Source organism: Mesocricetus auratus, unplaced genomic scaffold, assembly GCF_017639785.1.
Source record: "Mesocricetus auratus isolate SY011 unplaced genomic scaffold, BCM_Maur_2.0 Super-Scaffold_15014, whole genome shotgun sequence".
Lineage (NCBI taxonomy): Eukaryota > Metazoa > Chordata > Mammalia > Rodentia > Cricetidae > Mesocricetus > Mesocricetus auratus.
In genome coordinates, this window is record NW_024429186.1 from 20,142,456 (window position 1) to 20,160,550 (window position 18,095).

The 18,095-nt window shown below is 38.5% G+C and overlaps 1 protein-coding gene and 1 pseudogene across 11 annotated transcripts in view; both read right to left on the minus strand.

The window, feature by feature from the left end:
* The window catches only part of Spata7 (spermatogenesis associated 7), a 30,929-nt gene that overhangs the window by 8,067 nt on the left and 4,767 nt on the right, over positions 1-18,095 (minus strand). For 5 of the 11 annotated variants that reach the window (XM_013112194.3, XM_005068424.4, XM_021226219.2 and 2 more), the window contains 4 exons: positions 13,753-13,800; positions 6,830-6,963; positions 1,505-1,977; positions 183-249 (listed from right to left, as the gene is read on the minus strand). In XM_013112194.3, coding sequence (XP_012967648.1) covers positions 183-249; positions 1,505-1,977; positions 6,830-6,963; positions 13,753-13,800 — 722 coding nt within the window. Of the gene's footprint in view, positions 1-182; positions 250-1,504; positions 1,978-6,829; positions 6,964-13,752; positions 13,801-17,055; positions 17,152-18,095 lie in introns of all 11 variants that reach the window. The other 6 variants (XM_021226217.2, XM_040742654.1, XM_005068423.4 and 3 more) reach the window with 2 other exon arrangements.
* Positions 705-804, minus strand: LOC121139556 (annotated as a pseudogene).

The following is an 18,095-nucleotide window of genomic DNA, read 5'->3' on the forward strand; positions in this document are numbered from 1 at the left end:
ATTCAGAGAGCAAATTTGACACCCGCAAACAGGCAAACCTTCAAATGCTGACTACATCCTATTTAACAAGTGTCTCTGAGGGATTAATTATTCTTGATAGTCCAAACAGCTGTCTGCACTCTACACAAGTCAAAGCACCCGTAAATCTGAAGGCACCAACATAAAAATCTCATGTTTAGTACCTGCTTTATGTTCACTTCTGAGTCCTTTGAGCTCCTTGTCTCAGCTGTCCCAAACTCAGAACTAAAGCTATAACATTGACAAAGACATGATTGTTACTTCATTGTAAACACAGTGACAAGTTTTACTATCAAGAAAAAGGAATTAATCTATTTGCTTTTATAAAAATTATATATTATATATCTAGTTATATGTCTGGAAATCACAACAAAGCAAGAAATACTGCTCATTAATCACTTGCCCTGACTTGCTGGCCTTGCTCTCAGCTGCGTACTCACAATACAAAACTGCTTCCTTTTCCTTGCTTGAAAATAGTTAAGTTTCAGTTAACTATATAATGAGCTAAGAGAAATGAGACTATCCTCATAACATTTATAGTTATAACACTTCATTTCTTTTTTTTACTGTTTAGCTTGTCCTTTGACAATTTCAAATACACAGAGTTCCTTCCTTTATCTGACAGTTCCTTCTATTTATTCTCCCCACCCATCCTCTCCTAGCTCCTCCCCTTTCCCACACTCATGAAAAATATGGAATGTGCCCCAATTTTTGTGTCATCCTTCCACAGGAGCCATGCCCATCTTCAGTCTCATTCCAATTGTGTTTTCAAATCCAGCAATGACTTCTTCATTTCTCCTCCCATTGATGATTTCTACTACAGATCCAAGTCCTTTTTCAAAATTAAATACATGCAGGTTCATTTGCTATCATCGCATCTCTTATCTATACTCATAAAACAAGTTTTACAGGGTTTGATTTCGGAATAACTAAAATCTAGTACGAAATACATTACAATCACTTGGCAAAGTTACTGAATATCAAGAACCACCCACTACAGGAGAAGGAAATCAAAACAAGGCAAACCATGACTTCCAGATGTTCTCTCAACTGTCTAAGTCACACCTGCAGCTGTTACTATACAGGGTGTGAACATGTGCCAGGAAGAGACACAGGGAATTGGGTAAATGTTTATTTTCCCTTCTGGGCCTCACTGCTTTACCACTGTTAACATGAACATATATTTACATCTATGCTGTCTAAGACTTTTCTGAAAACAATGTTTAAGAACACACAGAAGTTGGAGAATGATGTTTACAACAATAACTTATGGAGCATTCATTTACAGGAACTTAACAAATCTAATAGCGATTTTTCCTACAATTACTGCGCTACTTCTAAAGATGCACTGTAAAGTCCTACCAATTCATTCCAATGAGAAGGCCCTGCCAGGTCTCAAGGCTGGCATATAAAGTGCACAACAAAGCAAGAAGTACTTCCCCTGACTTGCTGGCCTTGCCCTCAGCTGTGTACTCACAATACAAACCTGCTCAATTCAGTCTGGGTTTCCGCTTCCGTCCGCTGATCTGGAAAATCCCTCCTTCTTTTGGCAGGTGTGTAGTAGCGATACTGTGATAGGAAGGACTTTGCCTCTGTCTTTAAAGTGCGTGGGGTGAATGGCAACTGCTTGTTAGAAAAGAGGTCAGAGTGCTTTTCCAAAAGATCTCCACTGGGTGTCTTGGAAATGACTAGCTGGAACCGGTGGGCACTTGGGAAGGCACTCCTAGGTCTCCTGTTACAGCCATGTCCAGGGCATGGGCTCCTGGGTGCAGATCCTGTACAAGCCATGCTGGGTGGAGAGGTGCTGGGATGCTTCTGGGTGCCATTCATGAGGATTTTATTCGATTCAGGCTGACTTAGATGTACTCCATTTGAAGAAGGGATGAATGACTTAAAAAATGATGGATATCTTGTCACTTCTTCAAATAACACATCCTGGTCTTGTGGTTCCCCTGGGGGCTAAGAACATATGATTTGATGGTAAATAGTTACACTGTAAATTCATGTAACCGGGGAATCTTGGATTAACTTATACATGTTTCTTGGCTCCAGCTTCTGTGTGGCAGTACAATCATTACTTTGATTCCCCCCTGGAACCTTGAGCTGCTAAGCAAGTGTTCTACCACTGAGCTACATCCCCAGCCCTGCCCTTGTTTTCTAGAAGAAAGGAGGGCCAGGGCCACAGACTGAAGCTGACTCTGCACCTCTGCTCTTTATGATTCCACATATTATCTGTTTTAAAGGTTCATCTGGAGAACTACTTAATTTTAGATTTTTTTATAGCACAAGGAATCTTAAATTAATTTTAATTGTTTTCTTGATAATGTACAGGTTAGCTAACTTACAAACTGATGTATCTAAGTAAGGAAACTACATGACTACTTCCTAAAAGGTCCAGACAGTTTCCTTCCCAAAGTAAAAGACAAAATAATTAAAGTTAGTGAGTATTCTGCACTAAATTGTGAGTCCTTAGGTTATTTACTTTGGTACATTAGCTTTAAAAAATGCTTCCAAACTGAGCTCATATTACAGCGTGGCTCTTTGAAAAGACATTTTTGAGTCTTACAGGGCTATTAATTATTTATGCCAGAAGAATGGTATAAGCTAAGGAGAAACGCATAATGTATTAGATTGCCTGTTAAGTCTTATATTGTGATTTTTTTTTTTTTTGGTTTTTATGAGACAGGGTTTCTCTGTATTGTTTGGAGGCTGTCGGTCCAGCCTGGCCTTGAACTCACAGAGATCCGCCTGCCTCTGCCTCCCGAATGCTGGGATTAAAGACATGCGTCACCACTGCCCAGCGGCAAATTGTTTTTGAGTTAATAGAAAGCATGAAACATATTCTTTTCTTTGGTTTTACCAGACAGGGTTTTCTCAATATATTTTCATATGTCAAACACTACCTTGTGTGTATTGCTGCCTTGGAAATCAACAGAATGTAGTATTAAGTTAATTGTACTACTGATCTGCTTTTCAAGATTATATAATTGTTTCCTTCAGTTCTCTAAATACTGCAAAGCCTAAATAGATATTTGCACTGAATAAGGGTAACACTTTGGTAAGCCACCCCAAATGGAAAAACAGTCAATTGGAAAGTTCTGGAACAAGCAGTCTGGTGGTGTTCTGCCCACTTGCTCTGCTGTCATCATGCTAACACATGAATGCTTTACTATAAACTGTTTCTGTGATTTAGATTTATGCAAAGTTCATGTCAAGAACACCTTCCCAATTTACAACCACAGGACAAGTGAGAAATCGATGCCATTCAGGGATAACAGCAAAAGAAATGGTGGATAAGATCTTAACTGTAGTAGCTACAAGGGAAACACTTAGGAGGGTCCAGGCATGTGAAGGAAAGTAGCAGGAAAACCTGGGCAGTGAAGACACAAGTTCTGAAATAGGAGCTCATGTGTCTGCAGAAACTGCCAAGACAGTAAGAGGCCAAAGCCAGCATCGGCCATTGTAACTATCTTTTCAGTGAAAATATTTCACAATTATCCTAAGGATGTTAGCCATAAAATACACCCAATTATTGAAATATACTACCCAAAGTAATAATTTAAGATAACTTGATGTTTCTAAAGTATTAGTCATTAAAAATTATGAAAATGTAGGCAAACTAAAAATTACTATTACTTCTAAATGGAACCAAAAAATGTATAAAAGCATAAATGAACTACCATGTAGGCAAGCAAGTTATAGAATTACAAATACTAAAGGGAAAGTAAATAGACATATTAAAATAATGTTTGTTTTATTTTACTTTATTATAAATGATTCATAAAGTACATTAAAATAGGTAATTTAAAATTTTCAACAAAACTCAAAATTGTTACATTACATTCAAAATGTTAGAGATTATTAAAAATTACTGAACAATTTTAGTAATCATAAAAATACAGGGGCTGACAGATAATCCAGAGGTTAAGAACATTTGTTATTTTTGCAAAGGACCTGTGTTTGGCTCCTAGGACCCATATATTAGCTCAAAACCGCCTGTAAGTCAAGTTCTAGGGAATCTGATGTCTTCTTTTGGCCTGAGGGAACATGGCATGCATGTAGTTGTACAGCACACACGCAGGCACTCACACATACATATACAATGAAATAAATACTAAAAAAGAAACCTATCTGTGAGTACAGCATGGATGCAGAGGTTAGCAGGTGGTATTATGGTTCAGGGCGTGGAGCAGATCTACTCTAAGGGAAGTGGCCCTCCTGGTCTGTGTCTTTAGAACAGCGCAGGGGCTCTCACCCTATCTGCTGTCCTCCAGATCTTTCTCCTGAAAGAGATGCTTCTATGCAACTGACTCCTTGATATACTCATGTTCCCAAAGCACTTCGAATTGAACATGCCAAAGAAGTAAATTCTGTCTCTTATCAGAGTCACCCCAGAAGACCTGTTTTTTTTTTTTTTTGGCTTTTTACGAGACAGGGTTTCTCTGTATTGTTTTGGAGGCTGTCGGTCCAGCCTGGCCTTGAACTCACAAAGATCTGCCTGCCTCTGCCTCCCGAGTGCTGGGATTAAAGGCATGCGCCAACACCGCCCAGCATGCTATCCTATTCTTATCAGAAACCCGGGAATTTCTCTCACTTCGGCCTTTCTTTTCATGCCGTCAAACCACATACTAAGTCCTAGCAATTTGACTTTCTAAATAATAAGCCCCTGGTACATGCATTCCTGGCAATCTTTATAACACTCTGGATCAGCTCTTAAGCCTTCTTTCCCAGATTACTGCAGCCAGTATATTCTTTATAAAGGACATGATGTCACGGTCTAACTAAAAACTTGTCAAGGAGGGAATTAACTAGATAGCAATTCTAACAAACTCAAATTATGAGACAGTGTATGAAATCATAGCATGGCATTTGATAATTTGATAATACTAAAGAAATAATAATGGTGTTTTTTTTTTATTTTGGAGAAATGGTGTCACTATGTTGCCCAGTGGGGCCTTATGCCTATGTTGCCCCTCCTAGTGTGCCACTAACTGGAATTACAGGCATGCACTACAATGCCTGATGATACCATGACTGTGATTTAAAGATATACATTGAAATGTTTATGGGTAAAAATACAGAATCTCACAATTATAGAAAACACTATGAGCGGAGGCAAAAGCTGGGGTTAGAGAAGAAAGGTCACTGGAATGTGCTGATACCACACACTGGGTGATAGACATGGGTTCACTCCAGCACCGATGTTTGCAAGGGACAGTTTTAGTATTGAATTCCATGAAAATAAAAATAGCCGTGCAGAGAAATGAAATTATGCAATTTGTAGATCAGTGCATCTATTACTCATCCCTCGGCAGAGAAGCTTGTTCCTGCAAGAGATGGCAATTAACCCAGAGACCCACAACTGGGGAACGTTCAGGGAGTGAGAGCACTTGGTCCTAAACGAATGTGTTTATAGACACCTCCCCACCAGGCTCAGGGGCTACATGGAAAGGAGGTGGGAAGGTGGGAAGATCTGTAGGTGGGGATGATGCCAAAGAAGCGGCGCTTTCAGACGCACCAGGGGTGATCCACATATGAACTCAGAGGGACTGTGACAGCACACACAACATCGGCACAGACTCAAACCAGACAAAGTCCCAGCAAGGAGAGCGGGAAGTGGATAAACTCCCACCCTTAACTAAGAGGCATTTGAAACTGACACCTGCTATGAAAAGGGAAAAGCCGTTTTCAGGAGTGGCACTGAGTATGTCACCATACTCCGGGGCAGGCCTCCCAGGTGGCCAACAAAGAATGGACGGTTTGCTTGCTTTGACTTTCTTTATTCTTTTGAAAGACAGAGAGAAAGACCATGAAATTGGGTGGGTAAGGAAGAGGTAACGGAAAGAATATGATCAAAATGTATGTCAATTTTTAAATAAAAAATTTACCACCCATAAGAAATAAGAATCTTCCAACTTTTATAAACTAGAATAAAGAAAAAAAAAAGAAACAGTGCTCTGTTGGTTCACCTAAGCTAGTATAAGTAGAAAAAAAAATGTATGCCAGTAAAAACAGTGTTCAGATGTCAAAACCCTAAACAAAGTTTACTACTGAATCCAGCAGCATAGAAAACCTTAATGCTTTAATCACATCACTGGGGAAGTAGAGGCAGGTGATCTCTATAAGTTTGAAGCTAATCTGGTCTACAAAGCAACTTCCAGGACAAGGGCTGCACAGAGAAACCCTGTCTCAAAACAAGACAAACAAAAACCAAAAACCAAACAAACAAAATGGAAGGAAGGAAGGAAGGGAAGGGAGGAAGGGAGGAAAGAAGGAAGGAAAGAAGGAAGGAAGGAAACTTTAATGCATCACAGCAAAGATCTGCTTATTTTAAAGACACAAGTCATTCATATGTTAACAGATGAAACAGAAAATCACATCATTATTGCCAAGAAATGCAAAAAGAGCACTGGATAAAATTACACATTGAGATCAAAACAAATTGTATCAAATGTTTTTAATAAAAAAATCAATTCATTGCGATCACTTCTCATCAAACTAAGAACAGACCACTTCTTCCAATAAATGTTAAAGAGAGTAAAAAAATAAACCACAGTCCAGGTCAGCTGCTACAGCTGCAGGCCATATCTGAGACATCTTCGTTTCTAGCTACTGGAGCTTGCATGGAACACAGATAGGAATTTACTGACAGGCAGTTGTGAGGAGGTGTGGCCTGAAAAGCAGTAGAGTCACTTGACATTTGATGCTCAAAGTTGCTGGCCCAAACCTACTGAAAATGGTTCCAAGTCAGGCTGCAACACCGACATGCCTTAGAAATATCTGCTTTTAAAAACCGGAAGGACAGCCTTACCTTCTGTAAGGAGTTAAAAAAGGACTTGCAATTCATCTTAGAATTGGTCTGCATTGTGGATTTACTTAATTTAAACTCCTTTTCACATCGCGCCAATTCCTTCTTCAGTTTCTCTCTTCGTTGTTGGTCTGCATCTACGGAAGGAAACAAACCTTCTAAAACAGCAAAGACATACTAACTAACTTTTTGGTCTTGCCAGACTAATAAAATCAAGAATTTCTCCCTTCCAGGACCCTTTCTCTTTGGCCACATCTCATCATATAGCTCTGGCTGTTCTAGAAGTTGTGACAGTCTTGCCTGGAAGATTTTCACTCCAGTGTGGGATCTGAGGCCAACAGCACCATGAACAGCTGGTAAGCCTTCTTGCTAAACATGTTTATACTATTATATGTAGGTAAAATCCATGTTTTTCTGTATAAAGAGATTCTAACTAATATGTATTTTATAGAAACATGAAATAGCGAGTAGAGACAGGAAAATCATTTGAGCCAGGAGTTCTGGGCCATCTTGAGAGCGACAGCTTATCTCAAGAACAAGCAAAGCAACAAAAAAGCCATGCTAACATTTTAAAGACATCTGCAGTCAGACGACTGACTTCAGTTTCTTGCAACTGCCATTCATTAGAAAATGCTGGTCGAGAGGTAGTTTCATACTTCAGTGTTCTTAAGTCAGATAATGACTAGCAAGTTAATCAAAACTTTATCCCTAGACAAACACTGAAAATAGTAAAATGAAAGCTAGCCATATTCGAGAATTAAACAGACGATTAATAATATTACATGTATTTACAGAAAATTAAACCAGCAAGGCCAGAGTGGTGGCACATACCTGTTATCCCAGAATTTGAAAATAGAAGAATCACTTTGAGTTTGAGGCCAGTCTATATTGCACAGTGAATATCAGGCTAGCTAGGACTATATTCCAAGGTCCTGTCTCCAAAGATTTCAAAAGATATGTGTGAGTGAGGAGTAGAGCAGGGTGACAAGAAGGATTAGAGATGGCCCAGTCAGTAAAGATGCCTGCCACCAGGCCTGAAAACCTATGTGCAATCCTTGGGACCCACATGGCAGGGAGAATACACTCTCAAAAGTTGTCCTCTGATCTCTACATGTACACGATGGCACATGATCGCACACGCACGTATGAGGGCACACACACACACACAGCTTAAAAAATAAAAAGATTAAAATGAAGAAATAAAAGGATATGTTTAGTCAAAATTGTAAAGCTGGGGCTGGAGAGATGGTTCAGTGGTTAAGAGCACTGGCTGCTCTTTCAGAGGACCTGGGTTCAATTCCCAGCACCCAATGGCAGCTCACAACTGTAACTTCAGAGTCCAATGCCCTTTTCTGGACTCTTTGGGCACTGCACACGTGTAGTGTGCAGACAACACCCATACACATAAAAATAAAGGTTAAAAAACTGTAAAGCCTATCTAATGATATAGCATTACTGATTAACAAACTATATTCCAATTTGAATATTATAAACAACAAGATGATCAACTCAGCATTCTGCCATATCAAGAAAGTGTAAAGCGTGAAAACACAGATGGTTCAAATCCAGGGATATATTGTTTTATTTCATAAACCTTATTTCTGAGTTAGTCAGATCAGTTATGATGACTACAAGCTTGATATTATAAGGAGTCATAATGATTACTAGTTAGTACTTTGGAGATTATAATTTTTTTATTTTAGCCATTGTACTTCTCTTTATAAGGGAAAACCAACTAATTTATACCTTAAAGGATTTAAGGCACTATAATACATATCCTGAGTAAATAAGCATTAAGTTGAAATTTCAAAACAAAACATGAACACAAGACTTTACTGACTATTCCTGCTAAATTTCAAATTTTCACCTCTATCCTGGAACTCATTTTTGAACTTCAGACTCATATTCTAACTGCCTTCCTCAAGACACAACTGTACTTGTTTATCATTTTAAATTAATCAATTTATGTATTGGGGAACATACAGGTCACACTATGCACGTAGAAGCTAGAGGCCAACTTGTAGGAATCCCTTCTCTTCTTCCACCATGTGGGTTCTGGTGATGAAACTCAGGCTGTCAGATTTGGTGGCAAATGCATTTACCTGCCAAGCCATCTTTCTGGCCCCAAGTGGATTCCTAATAGGTACTCATTTTGACCTTAAATGATGAAGATTGAAGTCCTGATTAATTTCCTCCCCTACACATTTTCCTACAAATGATACTTATCTTTTTAAAGGAATAACCAGAAAAATAACTAGGAAGTATATATAACAACAAAGTTTATTTTTTTAAACATTTTTGAAATATGCATTTGGTTGAATCTATAGTATGGAACCTCTATGTATGAGGGACCAACCATAATTTTAAATTTACCATCTGTGTTTTACTAGTTTTCCTATCTTAGAAAAAGACCAGCTTAACTGTCAAGTTCTATTGTATTGTCACTACTAGAGTCTTTACTTTTGGTTAATACATTCCTTACTAGCCTGACAAGGTAGTTATTCTAAGATAAACACGTATCTATAAGATTACTTGGTAAATTTATAGCTTTAGTGATCAAATTTTTGATCAAAATTATATATAAGGTATATGGCAGTATTTAGATGTCTGCATACATTATAAAATGACTTAATTGAGACAACAATCAACCCACATAGTTACTCATTTTTTTTCTACTTTGTTTTTTTGCATCAAAAACACTTAAGGTCTTTTAGAACATCATGCCATACAATATAGTATTGGTAATGATGCTTCATATTACATTCTAGAACTATCCATTTTCACGACTGAAAATGTTACCCTTTGCCCAGCATCTCTCCATCTCCACCTCCATTCTACTTTATCCTGATCTGACCACCTGGAGTCCTTGACAACTTGGTGTCTATACGTAAGGGAGATGAGGCAGCATTTGTCTTTCTGTGTCTGGATTATCCCTTTTCTAAGGCTGACACATAGTGTTGTCTCACACACATGCACACACAGTCATTATTCACTTATCTGCTAGGAGGCATCTGGACTGTCTCTGTATCTTGGGGTGTGCATGTCTGACAAGTTGGTTTCCTTCCCTTTGAATATATAACCAGAAGTGGGACTGCTGAAGCACACAGCAGTTTTATTACTAATGTTTAAAAACTCAAACATCAACTTTTTACATGGTTATACCCAATATACATTCTCACTAGATGTGCATTTACCCGTTTTCCTCCACACCCTCGTCAATACTTGTCATCATTTGTTTCTCTTCATGTGTGTGTTTGTGTGGTACGGTGGTTTGTAAGAAAAAGGACCCCAAAGGGAGTGGCACTATTAGGAGGTGTAGCCTTGTTGGAGAAAGTGTGTCACTGTGAGGGCGGGCTTTGTGGTCTGTTTTGCTCAAGCTTCCCTCAGTTGACTTCCTGCTGCCTTCTGGTCAAGATGTAGCACTCTCAGCTCAAGTACCACATCCGACTATAGGTTACTATGCTCCCCCATCACGATGATAATGGATTGAGTCCCGGAAACTGTAAGCAAGCCACCCCAATTAAATATTTTCTTTATTAAAAGAAATGCCATGGCTCTGTGTGTGTGTGTGTGTGTGTGTGTGTGTGTGTGTGTGTGTGTGTGTGTGTATGTGGGTGGGTGCCTTCGTGTGCATGTAAAGGACAACAGTAGGAGCAGGTTTTCTCCTTTCAACTTCCAATTTTTTCCAAATCCCATTTCCAGGGATTGGATGAACTAAGGTTTGCCAGGCTGACAAGGGAAGGGATTTTACCTAATCCAGCTCCCAAAATGAATATATTCTAATAGTTCTTTATGGTTGAGTCTTTATTTTGCATATCATTAGTTTTTTTCTGTGTAATTGCTCAGTCTAGGCCTTCTAATACTATGTGGAAGAATTGGTATCCTTGCCCCATGTCGTATGTTAGAAGAAGTTACCCCCTCATTATGTTATCACTATGGAATTTTCACATATAACTTTTATTGTGCTGAGGTTGACTTTTTTATTAAGAGGGTGTGCTGGCTAGTATTTTGTCAACTTGATACAAGGTAGAGTCATTTGGGAAGAGGGAACCTCAACTGAGAAAATGACCCCACCAGACTGGCCTGTGGGCAAGCATATGGGACATTTTCTTGATTAATGTAGGAGGGCCCAACTTACTGTGGATGGTGCCAACCTTAGGCACACATTCTTGAGTTGTATAAGAAAGCAAGCTGAACAGGCCATCAGGGGCAAAACAGTAAGCAGCTTCTTCCATAGCTTCTGCCTTAGTTCCTACCTCCAAGTTCCTGTCTGAAGTTCCTGTCCTGACCTCCCTCAGTGACGGAGTGAGACCTGAAAGTTGTGAGCTGAAATAAACCCTTTCCTCCCCAAGTTGCTTTTGGTCATGGTGTTTATCCCAGCAATAAAACCCCAAGACAGAGAGTTTCTAAAAATCATGAATGGATGAATTTTACCAAATGTTTCTTCTGCATCACTGGAGTTATTCATGAGGTTCTTTCTTTTACTTTGTTAATGTGGTCCAACACACTGACTGATGTGTATGTTGAACCATCTTTGCACAACCCATTTGGTGGTGGTGTAAGTTCTTTAGAGTGCTACTGAACTCAGTTTGCAAGCTTTTTTTTTTTCTTTTCCGAGACAGGGTTTCTCTGTATTGTTTTGGAGCCTGTTCTGGAACTTGCTCGGTAGACCAGGTTTGGTCTCGAACTCACAGAGATCCACCTGCCTCTGCCTTCCGAGTGCTGGGATTAAAGGCGTGCGCCACCACCGCCCAACTGTTTGCAAGTGTTTTAATAAGGATCTTTCATCTATATTCATCACGACATGACCCATACTTTTCATGTATTGTTTTTGTCTAAGTTTGGCACTGGTGTGGTGCTAGTCTCGAAGTGACTTTGGATATGAAATGTTCCCATTTGCTCTGAAGTTCTAGGATTGGCTGGCTTCCATCCTTCTCTGGATATCTGGCAGAATTTGCATAGGAACTCATTTGTCCTGGCTCCTCTTTACTGAGGGCCTTTTAAATTTCCCCTTAAGGTCTACTCAGGTTTTCTACTCTTGGTTCAGTTTTGCTAGGTTGCGCGATTCTTGGATTTTATCCATTTCCTCTAGTGAACCCAGTGTGTGGTGTGGAACTGCTCACAGTGGTCCATGGTTCTTTTTATTTCTGAGACCTCTGTTGGAACGACTCTTCTTTCATTTCTGATTCTGAGTCTTCATTTTTTTTCTTCAGTTTGGCTAAGAGTCTGTCAATTTTGTGTTTTCAGGAAACCAATTTCTGCTTTTTAAAGTGTTCTGTTGAGTTTCTGTATCTCTTTTCTAATATTTATTATTTCCTTTCTTCTACTAACTGAGGGATGCTTTTCGTTTCTAGTTTGTTTTTCCTTTTTTATGCCGTGCTGACATGAGATCTCATATATGTGAGACAAGTGTTGTACCAGTAAGTTACAGCCTCAATTATTTTTCAGTTTGCTAAAATTTACATTTAAGTTGTTTGAGATTTCTTTTACAATGTAGGCATTTAACTGCTGTGTCTTACAAGTTTCAGTATTTTTGTTTTCATTTGAGACAAGCTTTTTTTAAAGTTTGGGGCTTTTGTTTTTGTTTTCATTTGCAGACTGCGTCACTATGAACATGCAATCCTCGTGTGTCATCTCCCAGGTGATTGGCATGCACCACCAATTCTGATTAAAAGTTCATTTGATTTCTTCTTGGACTCAAAGTTACTTAGTTCCCAAATTTGTGAATTTTATACTTTCTGTTTTTACTTTTTATTTTAATTAAATTGTGGTTAGAAAGATAGCTGGAACGATCTTTTTTTTGTGAAGATTAATTTGTGACATGATATGATAAAGCCCTTGAATGTTCTATGTGCTCTTAGGGAAATGTATATAAAGTGGGTGGGAAGCTTGGCATGCTTATTAGGCTCATTTCATTAGCTGTTTGATCTAACTCAGCTACTTCTTTACTGATTTTGTTTGGGCGTTCTTGCTATTACTGAAAGTGTATTGCTATGAGTTTCGAGATTTAGATTTTTCTGTCAATATTCATTTTATGTATCTCAGGAGCAATAATACTGGGGGTATATATCAGACTTTCCTATTGTATCCTTTAATGGCCTTCTTTTTCTCTATAGAGACTTTCTGACTCCAAGTCTATTTTGATCAACATAATGGTACCCACTGCAGGTTTCTTTTGGTTATCATTCCTCCGTACTACTGTTTGTTTCTATCCTCTCATTCAGGGTGTCCTTATATCTAAACCGAGACTCCTAAAATCAGCATATTACCTTTACCCTTCTCTTTCCTCTTTACACTGAGCCAGCCACTGTACACCTTTGGATATGGAAGTTTAATCTGTTTACATTTAAAACATTTATAAGTTGGGACTTATCACCATTTTGCTATTGTTTCCTATATTCTTATGAACTGTTTTGTTTCTTCTATTACTTGGGGTATGTGTGTGTGTGTGTGTGTGTGTGTGTGTGCATGTGTACGTTTGGATTATTTTTGTAAAGAAGGAGAACATGAGCACTTTTAAATTCCCAAACAAATAAAAATAAACCAACCAACCAAACTAACCCCAAATTCTCACTTGTATCTGCAAAAACTGAAGGCCTTGCATGTGACCGGTAGAATGAAAAATCATGCAAATGTTAGAGAAAACCCCATGCCAGTTCCACCAATGCACAAAGAGAATTACTAGGTGTTCCAAAACCTTCACTTCTGGGTATACACTCAGAATATCTGTAAGGCCACATCACCAGCACTGTCAGAATGTGGACTCACATGTGGCTGAGGGTAGCTGGATGACAACCATGACTCTCCTAAACACACATGTACTTAATGCCACTCAAGTGAACTTAGACATACTTAGAATGTTAGCTCTCAAGCTATGTGTGCTTCATCATCTTTCTATAGGGGTATTATATTAAAAAATTACTTACATTTGATGCTGGTACTCACACTTATTGGAATTGAGCAGTCCACTGCGGCTGAAAGAAAAAAAATTAATAATATTTTTGATATTTAGAAATAATGAGAAATATCAAATGTATAAGTCACAAAAATCTCTGCAGACTTGAAGTTCTTTGCTTTTTTATTGTATTTCTAGAGATTGAAAACAAAATAACAGGTAAAAAATATTATGTGGGATTAACAGCTCATTAGATAATGTGGAAGAAATACTGTAAACTTGAAAGTATAGCAAGGTAAACCATTGGAAAAATCTATAAGGAAGAGTGAAAAGGGAATGAACAGAAAGAAAATGATGACCTAATGCCATGCCTTTATCACACATGACACACCTGAATGGAGTCTTAAAGCAAACTGGAAAGTAAAGAGCAAAATGGTGCATTTATACTCGCTATTTCAACACTTACTTCAGTGAAACAGAACACAAAGCAGGTTGGTGTGCATAGAAAGGCAGACATGAAGATAAGCAGATCAACAATTAAATCTCAAGACAGATTTATGCATCTTGTCAAATGATGCCAAGGCATTTCAACAGGGAAAGAATAATCTCTTCAGTAATTGATAACAGAAATTTTATATACGAGTAGGTAAAAACCAATAACCTTTTTGTCATACTATATGAACACTCAAAATGGGCCACAGACTTAAATGGAAGAGCTAAAAATAGAAAGCTTCTAGAAGAAAACAAATTTAGAAAACCCAAAGATTAGTCTTAAACATGTTACTAAAATACAAATTCTAAAATATCTGAAAATTGAACTCAATTTTACATGATTTTAATTCTGTGCCATGCTATTTTCCTCAATTATCTAAAACATAACCTAAACATTTAAACTTCAGTTTATGAAACTACACAGTGAGAGCCCATGTCACAAAAAAGGTAAGTAAACATTAGGTAAAGTTAGTAAGAAAAAAAACTAGTGACATTACAATAGTTTATATTTAAACTTGCAAATATTCACAAAGAAGAGATTCTACTCTACACTGGCAGCAAGCGTTGGTGAGGATGCATCAGCACAGGAAACACACGCCAGCAGTCACTCTGGAGAGGGTTCTATCAGAGCTAAATGTATACAGCAAATAAAGGTACTCATGTGAAATAGAAACTTATACTCACAACTGTATGTGAACTCTTACAGTAATTTAATTTCCCATAGCTCAGAGTGAGCCAAAACAACACAGATAGTCACCAAGTCATTAATCAATCAACTAATCATCAATCAATCGATCATTAAATGGAATACTTTAAAAACTTTTGTTTTGGTTATTTTGATACAAGGTCCCTTTATATAGCCCTAATTGTCCTAGAACTCACTATGTAGACCAGGCTGGTCTAGAACTCTGAGATCTGCCTTCCTCTGCCTCCTGAGTGTTGGGATTAAAGGCATGCAACACAGTTAGGACATAATTTATAAAGAAAACTAAATACAGTAAGGGCTAGGGAGACAGCTCAGTTAGTAAAGTACTTGTTATGCAAGTACAGGACCTGAGTTCTATCCCCACCACACAAGTAAAAAAGTCAGGCACGGTGGCGGGTTCTAAGAATCCTGGTGCTGGGGAAAGTGGCCCCTCAGGGCTTGCTGGCCAGTCAGCCTACCCTAAGGGGTGAGCTTGAAGCCAGGGAAAGACTGCTTCAAAAATACGGAAGAGTGACATCTGAGGATATCCTCTGTCCTCTATACACACACACACACACACACACACACACACACAAAAGTAAGAAAAAATATTGATAAACACAACACGGATGCCTCAAAGCATTGTGCACACTGAAAGAAGTTAGACCGAAAGTATAAATATGTATTATTCTATTAACATGAAATTCTAGAAAAGACAAAACTATAGGAAAAGCCAGCAAGATCAGTAGCTTCAGAGACTTGAGGGGAAGGGACTGATGCAGAGTTTTTGGGAAATGTCCCATACTGGGATCAGCACACTGTTATTGTGGGGCAGAGGGTACTTTAGCTTTGTGACACAGCTGGCCACAACTCATTGGCTCTGTATTTCAGTGCAAAGGCTGCCATAGACAGTATGAAAACAATGAATATGATTGTGCCATGGACAGTAAATTCAAATTTCATACTATTTTCAAATGCTACAAAAATGTTTCCTTTTTTAAGCAGCAATTTGAAATATACACATCAATCTCTGCTCATGAACTGAACAAGAACAGGTGACAGGAAGACCAAAATCCATGCATAGTTAAATGATCTCTGGTTTATTGTGACACACAATATATAGTGGACACACACGCGCACACACACTTTCAAAATACTTCTTTGTATACTTGTATGTAGTGCATTTTATCCTATGTAAGTTATCTCTGGCTGGGCAGTGGTGGCACATGCCTTTAATCTCAACACTCAGGAGGCAGGGGCAGGTGAATCTCTGTGAGTTCAAGATCAGCCTGGTCTACAAATTGAGTTCCAGGACAGCCAGAGCTGTTACACATGTCTCTTTCAAAAAACAAAAATAAAAACAAAAACAAAACAAAACAAAAACCAAAAAAGTATATCTTAATAAAATCAACAATAAAAGAAAAAATAGCAGCCAAAATCATCTTTGCATAACTTCCTAAGTAAAAAAGCAGGTCATAAAATTATATTAAGATAAGCATCTAGCTGGGCAGGGGCATGAGGTCAGGCCAGCCTGGGCTTTATCCTGAGATCTTGCTTTTTAAAAAATGTATGGGGGGGACAGGGAAGGAGGAGAAGGAGAGGGAACTGGGATTGACATGTAAAACAAGATTGTTTCTAATTTAATCTTTAAAAAGTATAAAAATGTAAACAGAGAGGGACCTAGGAATATAGCACAGTCACTCATGTGATTGTTATGAAAGCACAAGGGCCTCAGGACCCAAGGACTCCAGCATTCACAGAAAAAGCAGGGGTGGCAGCACACTTCTGTACTCCAGCCCTGGGAGGGCAGAAACCAGAGGATCTCTAAGGCTTGCTTGCTAGCTGGTCTAGCCTTAAAATGACAAATCCAAGGTCTCAGTGAGAGACCCTCTCTGAAAAAATAGATAGCTCTCAAAAATTACACCTAAGGTTGACCTCTAGCTGCTTCACACACACACACACACACACACACACACACACACACACACACACACACACACACACCTGAATACAATACATATAATCACTAATTGGCATCTCAGTTTATGCACAAATCCTCTTTGAGATAATGTATTAATTTTTGTCACAGGTTTGTCATAGTGAGAAGTAAAGCTGGTGTGTAAACTGACACAGAAATTCAAATTTGCACATTTTTACCTTTGGCTGAAAGGATTTTATTATAGTGAACAGTCATGTGATTCTTGACCAGCTGGAGTGTGGTTAGTCTGAGAGAAGAGGAATCAGTGCAAAAAGCTAAAAATTAAAACATATTTAATCATTACATATTGAAACTTACTATAACATCACAAGGTACACAAGTTACTCAAGTCATTATTAGTCAAGTTCTGGAGTTCACAGGAAGAGGCTGAAAGCACTCCCCGTGCATGGTGCTGTATCCAGCCCTCGTCTTGCCCTGCGAACACTGATTAGCAACTCATCACCTGGGTTCAAACCTTTTCAAGAATTAAGTTTTACAGGCTTGAGAATTTGGAAAAGAGAGTCTAAAATATCTATCAAAATAATCTAGAATATAATCTATTGATTGATAATTTCAATCTACCATTAATATTATTGATTGCTATTGATTTTTTATCTTTTTATTCTATAAAATCTTTAGTCACTTGCTTGGCTATGAACAAACCACTGAACTTGGAAAAACAAACAAATCCCAAACCACAAGACTATACAAAGATTCTGCTCTGAGAGGTGAATCTCTGACTTTAGACTGGAAACGAGCCACAGTCTGCTTCAAGTACAGGCGCATAAAATCTTCACTGTTTAACTTTTCCACCTTCACTCAAATTGTTTAAAGGAACTCTTAGAAGCATTAAGCACCAATTAGAAGTATCAAGTACTATGCAGACATGTTTTTAAACATTAAAAACACTTTTTCTGCATGTGTATATGTGTGATGTATATGCACATCCACATGTGTGTGGGTACATGTTTGTATGCAAGGGTGAGAGTGTGTGCATGTGTGCAGATGTCAGGACTCATTCTTGATCACTCTCCATCTCATTCATAGAGATAGGATTTTTCATTTGAGGCCAGACTGGCTGATAAGGCTAGTCTAACTAGCCAGCTGCTCTGGACATCCCATCTCTGTCTCCCTAGGCAGGCAGGCAGGCAGGCTGCCACTCCTACCATGCATTTATATGGGCTTTGGGGGTCCAACTCTCAAATTTGCACAGAAAGTG